Genomic DNA, 7826 nt, shown 5'->3' on the forward strand with positions numbered 1-7826 from the left:
GCAAACACTGACCAAAACACCTGATTGGAAATAAGCATGTGGTTTCACTCACTAACTTTAAGAGACTTTAAAAAGTTGTTTTTGGAAAAGAAGAGACATTTAAATGCGTTTGATCTGGTCACTAGCCAATAACAAAATGATGATACACTTACATGAAAGCGTGGTAGATGAATGCGCATCCTCTTGGTCTTTCCAGCACGTTGTACAGGCAGTTTTGCAACTTTCTGTAGCGTTTGCTTGAAGCAGACGTGTTGGCCCGGGGTCCGGGCGGCCCGGGCAGCGGGGTGCCCAGCAGACCTGTGCGGTGAGACGGGTGCCCGCGCTCCGGGGTGGACGGCTCGCTTCTCTCCGTGTGGACAGCGGTGAGAGCCACAAACTCTACCCGCCTGTCGTCGTTCGCAGCCGGGGGCACCAGCATTCTGATGCCGCCGTTGTTTGACGGACTTCCTAACATCTTAAAGCGGACAGGATCAAACTACATGTGAGTTGACAATTTTCACTGGATCATCCGCAGGAGCGCAGAGCAAAGTTTTGAGCAAGTCATAGTCCGGTTTGTCTTGCCTATAAAGTGGACTAAAAACTAGTGTACCGATCAAAACACCCGAGTGCATGAATCACACCTGCTATTTTGCAGTCTCAGTTTGATTAGTTGAAATTTAAAAGTTATCTGTAAATCAAGTCACGGCTGCAAAAGAAACGATGGACGATATTAGGACAAGTGCGTCGCGCTGAAACGTGACCTTCAGCGATCATTGTTAACAGTCAGATGTGATGTAATCAGCGGGGTGCAGAGAAGTACCAATACATGCGGTTACTCTATAAGGCAGAGTTGAGTAGAAATCATCTATTACCATAAATACACTTTAAACGAGTTTTAAAGCACTAAAAAAGGGTACAAAGCAAGCGAGTGCAGTGGATCTGTGCTCTCCCATCCACCTATATCCACCTATAGTAACCAGCATTAATTCACTAAGTTCGTCCTAGCTGTTTCTCTGGGCAGAGAGAGACTCGCCACAGTCGCCAACATCAGCCAGCTCTCCCTTCCTTGTGCGTCTCTGTGGTCCAGCGTGTCTCAGCTCCGGCAGGCAGGCGGGGTGGAGCGCGCAGAATTGCAGACCAACAGTATGATGTCAAGAATCGCTGACGGCCAACTCTAAAACTCTTGCAACTCTGAAACGTGTTTTGCATCCGGTTTGTAAACGCTTACAAAGGTGAAACCCCCTCTCTCTGGTGAGTTGACGTGCAGAAAGAGAAGCGATGGCGAGAGGCGAGGACTCCGGGCACGGGGTTGGCACGGGATGCAGGCTGTGACTGTGAGGAAGACATGACAGTAATTTTCTCGTTTATGAAGCTTTCCCGGAAGGATGAGAGGTTTCTGGTAGAGCTGGTAACTTTGATAAGAATGGCTGCCTATGCATATGCACCAAAAATGCTGTACAGCTATAATAGAATGATCCAGGGAGTAGGCCTATAGTTTATTCCTGCCCCAGATACTAAACCTTCTGAAACATAGTTTTTTAAAGGTCAGGGATTAAAAGTAATAAAAGTTTCTTTTGTCTTTCCTCCAAGATGAAAATGTCACTTGTGCTAATTGTAGGAGGGGTCTTGAATCCATGGCTACAGGCATTTGGGACAGCAGAGACAGGTGCTGGGGGACACTGACCACAGCCTCCTCCTGGGTGGACAGAGCTTTCTAAATCTATGACTGTGACACACACAGAGGCTTGTGGTTATGACACAAATACTAGGGTTATGGAGCACAAGTGCCCTGTAGAGAGATCATCTGTCAGAGGACCTCAGAGGAATGCATTGTGGAGGTGGTCCCCAAACTCCTGATGGCCCCATTGTATCATCTGACTGAAGATAATTCAAAGTGATCTATTATCTTGAAAGCTTAAAACTGAAGCACCGGGTTAAATGTAAACTTGGGTGTAGTGGAAGTCCTGAGAAAGAAAAGCAAAACAAAGAGGGACAAATCTGCTCTCTTTCTCTGGCGCCTCATCGCTCACATCTCTTGTCCCCACCTGTGTGAATCATTTCATCATTGACGGAACTTTTGTGAAATTTAAGTGCAGTGTACGAATGTTAAGTACACATTATCACCTGCATCAAAAAGAGAAGCTGACCGTCTACCATAGACAATGGTTCAGCATTGTAAAAGTGTTTCCTAACAACAGCAGATGCAGGTTACTCATTCTAGTCCATTGTGGCTGCTGCAGTTTATGGAACATGCACGTCTGTGAAATGACACGCAGGAATGTCAGCTGGAGTCTCAAATCTAGACATTATTCCCAGGGCCCACTCACATAACATAACTTAACATCACTAATCCTTACCTCTTTGCTAAGCATCACACATATAGACTGACAGACTTACTGTTGGCTATAAAATGCAATCCACTGTTGACAGCTGAACTTTTTACAGCAAAGTGTTAATACAGACTGGGGACTGGTTGTATTGTGTTTCTAGAAACACAAGATGATTTTTTTTTATTATCTGTAATCATTTAGTCTGTAAGATAAAGATTATTGATCCCACGCAGCAAAACTGAAGAGTCACATGTCAAAATGTCAGACCGTATAGTGAAAAATGCCCATCACAATTTCCCGGAGCCCAAGCAGATGTCTTCAAATGTCATGTTTTGTTTGGTTTAGTACAATATAAACTGAGAAAAGCAGCAAATCTTCACAAAACAAAAGTTGAAACCACATAAGGTTTGCAAATCAATGAATCAAATAATCATTTCAGCTTACTAGACTTGACTGCTAATGCAGGAGGCAGGGAGTACCTTAAAGTCCTGAGTACCAAAAGCACAAATAATCAGATTTAAAAGCCGCAATCCATGACATAATTGTTACGCACCTAGTAACCAAAGCAAATTCTTCGTATGTGAAAAAACTACTTGGCAATAAAGCTGTTTCTGATTCTGATAAAGGTTAACAAAGGTGTAAACCCTATCATTAGAGCTCTAAATTTCCGCCCACATCTCTGATGATTTGAAACAACAAAATGACAATTCAGTCTGATTATCAGCATATGTCAAATCACATTATTCGAAACACCTATCGCACAAAAACTGATTGTTGGTCCTGGTTCCAGACAGCAACTTCATCCACCTCACTGAATTTCTGATGCTATAGAGAGGCTGATTATTTTGGATAATGATCAGTTGACAAGCACATAAACTGCTAATATTATATCGGGGCAGTAGATAAGACTATGCCTTTGGTGTGAGAGACCTGGGTTCAATCCCCCACTGTGACCCATCCATCAATATGTCCCTGAGCAAGACACTTAACCCCTAGTTGCTCCAGAGGCGTGCGACCTCTGACATGTATAGCAATTGTAAGTCGCTTTGGATAAAAGCGTCAGCTTAATGTAATATTATATTGATTTACTGACTTCTTAGTGAATTTATATCTAATTTACATGGTGATTACAGACTGGGCTTTACACACCCACAGGTGTGAACAAAGTCTGCCAAAAATAGTAATGTAAAAGACAGAAATATAAAGGAGAGGGGATCTAATTTGGGAAGAAGGTCAAAGCCTTGGAGCCTAACCACGCCACGATGAAAGGAGGAGGTACTATCTAAACATCAACACAACGGCATCCTGTACTGGGAAACTCCCACTACAACCTTCTCTCTGCATGGTTTCCTCTCCTCCTCTCCATCTCTCAGCAGTCCAAACCAGGCCAGGGGGCGACAGAGGAAGAAAGTGTTGACGGACAGGCTGGCCCCGCTCGTACCACCCTCAGGGATTTACATCAAAGTTTCACCGAGGCAAAACCACGCACCCCCCACTTTCTATTACAGTAACAGCCGTACTCCAGTGTTACTCTCTATCCAGCAATCAACACCTAGAGCTGGGCAGAGTATCCAAGGTGGCCTCTGGGATAAAAGGAAGCCCCCATGACAACACACAACAGCTGAGCAAGGTCAAACTGTAAAATGCGAATGTGGAACGGGTGGTTAAAAGCACAAATGTACACAACCTGACCATAAGGAAGGGCTCATGCATGCACATACACAGATTTGGTGGCACTCAGGGTGGAATTACAGTCACGGAGGAACCAGAGTGGACTACAGGGGCCCCGTGTTAGGTCGCGGCTGTTCTCTTCACGCCCACCTCTCCCCTCTCTGTTGTTTTTCCACTGCACTCCGCACTCCAAGCATTCACTTACGCCCCACAGAGCCCACTGAGCTCCAGGAGTCGACAGCCACTCAGGGAATCTATGGGAACTCAAAAATACTCACTACATCAGCAATTGTGCGCTACAGTACAAACTCATTCCATCCAACCTGCACCAACCTTTTATTTCTGCTGCGCACTTGGTCGTTTCCTTACGCCACTTAATGGCTTTCCCAGACCGCGCTCTTGTTTGCCTTTATTTAATTTCTTTTCTCTTCTCCTTTTTATCTGTTTTCTCCTCTTTAACACAGATTTTTCTAAATGGAAAACATCAAAGGGACTTAGAGAGGAGGCGAGAGGAGATGGGGGCAGATGAATTGTTGATATAGTGTCTGTAGTGTTGGATTAATGTTGTTGTGATAGGTCTGGTTAACGTCTTTGGAGAGATGAAATGACAGTGTGTCAAACGGCGCTGTGTTTGGACCGCGAACAACACACTCCAACCATCATGTAGGCGCTGTAAAAATGTAAACTGATGGGAGGCAGCTTTCCCGGATTAATCAATCTGACACTCTGCAACATGAATATAGAAGTGTCAACCACTACGTCCAGTGACTGAGTCAGGAAGTAGTTTGGGTAGAGAGCTCACTCAGTGGCCCATTCATGACCATTCAAAAGATCCTTTGTGACTTACTACCACTTGTGTTGCTTTTATAGCAGTGACTGCACACAACCATTTAGAGGGGTGGAGGGGACTGCAGTGTAGACGCTACCTCACTTCTGTCAGGCAAAAACAACCCTAACCCATACAACTCGGGTCTATAAAAAGATGGAGCAACACACACAAGTTGCAACATTGAAAAGTGTCAGGTTTGAATTGGCTGATTTCAAGACATACAGAGGTCAGAGGACCTAAATGTCAAAGTCTACAGGGTTAGAAGATCAGTCTCCAGTCTATGGAGTGAGGCTACATTAGTAATGAGGGTCAAATATGTTCAGTAGACTCTCAGGTTTATCAGTGAAGTTCTGCACATTGCAAACTTCTGAAAGTCATCCCTTGTTATCTGAAGCTGAAAGAAGAGCCAAAATATTCCACAAGTATGAAAGAGGTCAGAACATAAAGTACACTGAACTGCTACAGTTAAAGGTACAATGTGTAAGATTTGGCCTGAACGTTTGTTTAAAATATAAAAAAATGAACAACAGGATGTGAAGTAACTGTTCTGACATCATGTCAAAAACGTCTATGTTTCTATTGAAGTTATTATGCTAACTTGCTAGCCCCGGCCCGTCCTGTGTTGTAATACCACTTGCCTCGAGAGTGAGTCACTGTAGTGTCCAGACTGCCCTCAGTCCAATATGAGAGGACAAAGAAGCAGAGCTGCCCTAAGGGCTTTTCAAGCTGAGCGCTGTGAAGATGGGTCTAGATTGAATGTAAAATACAGCCCCCCGGTTAGTGTCACAGAAACACAAAGATGGCAAAGAAAAGATGCAAAGCAAGAGTAAATATTAGTGTGGATTTCTACGGCTGGAGCCAGCTCTTGGCGAGTTTAATGCTGAACTCGTGACGCTTCTTTTAGACTGGTAAGTAACATCTAAAGTTGGCTATTTAGCAAAACGTATCCTTAGTGCACCTAACGCCAACACAAACCATACAGAAAACCATTCCAAATGGCTTTTTCATTATATGGTTTTGATGTGGCTGTTTACTTCCTACCATGGTCATGCTAAAACTGAGCTAAGCTACAACGTAAATTAGAAGGCTCGAGTTTCAGAAGTTTGGTCGAATTTTGTGTATTCTCCTGTTAGTTAGTAGTTTGCTTTTTTCTAATAACTGATAACTAAATTGAGATTGTAAGGACCCTGTAGTGTAGACCGTAGTAGTTCACCGTATTGTAACCGCTTCGCATTACTGTTATGAGATGAGGAAAGATTGTAAGTTTGGAGCGCTCGCTATACTTTTGAGGACACTGCAAGGTTTATTACACTTGTCATCTCTGCAATTAGTAAATCACACAATTCGTGCACAATACTGCACTCTATTTTGTTTGGAGCATGTGGCCAGGATATACACAATGTACCTTTAAAATTTCGCTGAGGGATTCATCTGAGGTGTTTTTTGCCTTATGAACACAATGTTTCTCTCTGAATGATATAGGCTGGGCTGTATTAAGGCGGCCATTATTGAGCTTTTGGACTCGCCTTCAAGGCTCTGTGTCAGCAGCTACAGTGCTACAGACAGGGTATCGGCAATTATATATTCTCATTTATAAATTAAAACTAATGAAATGGATGCAGTTTTTGGAGTGTATGTTAATCATTGTGCAAAGAATATAGTTAGTGTTCATTTTATAATAAATTAAAACTAGTTTGTGCCTCTTATTATAAGAACTGACAGTATCTCGGGATCAAACTGGGGATTTTAATACAATTTAAGGGCCATTTATTTTCGGAACTGATGTAATACTTTTCATACTTTGTAATGCACTGGAAAGTGGATACACTGGTTGTGAATCTATTTCACCACCAGAGGTGCCACTCTGTTGCTGATCCTGCACCCTGAGCCCCTTGTGAAGGGAGATAAGCGATAAAAGAATTTGACTACATTGATCATTGATCTGTCACATTATTCTTACACAACACCTAAATCCCAGGACCTGGGAAAAACTTGCATTATGGTTTGATGGTGATTAAAAGAAACTCTCCCGACACCTCAGCAAGAGCGACGAGAGGATCAAACACAAACCCTTAGTGAAACAAAAATCTTAGTGAATGTCCACTCCTATTATGGGTTTGTCCCTAACCTGGTGAGACCAACTGGTGTTGTGGCCCAATCACAAGGTCCAGCCTGTAGCCAAGGCAGTCAGCCCCGATTCATCTGGCCAAGGTTGCCTTGATCTGACCAGATGAACCGGCCAAGAAAAATACCACCAGACAATCCTTTTCATGCTAGACTTAAGCTCAACATTCTCACAATCCTCGCTGCTCTTATTAGAAAGAGCCTAGCATGAGTCTGCACTCATTAATGCAGTTATTGTTCGGTGATTAAGTCGATTAAGTAAAGAGCCCTCCGGTTTGACTAATGTTTACTTGTGGCTCTGACTACCGTCATTTAACTAGGCAGTTGTGTAGTTAGCGGTCACCAGTGGTGGAATGTAACTAAGTACTTTACCCAAGTACAGTACTTAAGTAAAAATTTGAGGTACTTGTACTTTATCTTTCTCCTCCACTACATCTCATAAGCAAATATTGTACGTTTCACTCCCCTACATTTGTCAGACAGCTTTAGTTACTTTTCAGATCACACAGGACAGTGATGATGCATTGCTATAAATTAAACTACCCGACAATATATAAAGTAGTTAAAACTAGCTCAACCTTAAATATCTACAGCAAGAAAATGCAACATACCAATAATGTAGCAATAATATTAATCCCGAAACGTCAGATATTATAGTAAAACACTGACAGGAACCATTTTACTGCACAATTAGTATTAATTTTGCTGATAATACTTTTACTTAACTAAAGTTTTGAATGCTGGAGTTAGTATTTTCAGTGTGGTATTAGTACTTTTACTTAAGTAAAGGATCAGAATATTTCTTCATCACTGTGGGCGTATATGTGGGGAAAACACAGCTCAATAGGAAAGCACTTCAAAGTGATACCTGCAACTTTTGAGCTTTAACTTTC

At 42.7% G+C, this 7826-nt stretch overlaps 1 protein-coding gene across 1 annotated transcript in view; it reads right to left on the bottom strand.

Annotated features, from left to right (window-relative positions):
• Nucleotides 1-454, bottom strand: part of LOC123976794 (potassium voltage-gated channel subfamily KQT member 4) — a 43388-nt gene extending 42934 nt beyond the window's left edge. Inside the window, exon 1 of the mRNA XM_046059136.1 lies at nt 153-454. Within this exon, the coding sequence (XP_045915092.1) occupies nt 153-454 (302 nt within the window). The remainder of the gene's footprint in view (nt 1-152) is intronic.
• Between the last annotated feature and the right edge of the window lie 7372 nt (nt 455-7826).

This window comes from Micropterus dolomieu, linkage group LG09 (assembly GCF_021292245.1).
Source record: "Micropterus dolomieu isolate WLL.071019.BEF.003 ecotype Adirondacks linkage group LG09, ASM2129224v1, whole genome shotgun sequence".
NCBI classification, from domain to species: domain Eukaryota; kingdom Metazoa; phylum Chordata; class Actinopteri; order Centrarchiformes; family Centrarchidae; genus Micropterus; species Micropterus dolomieu.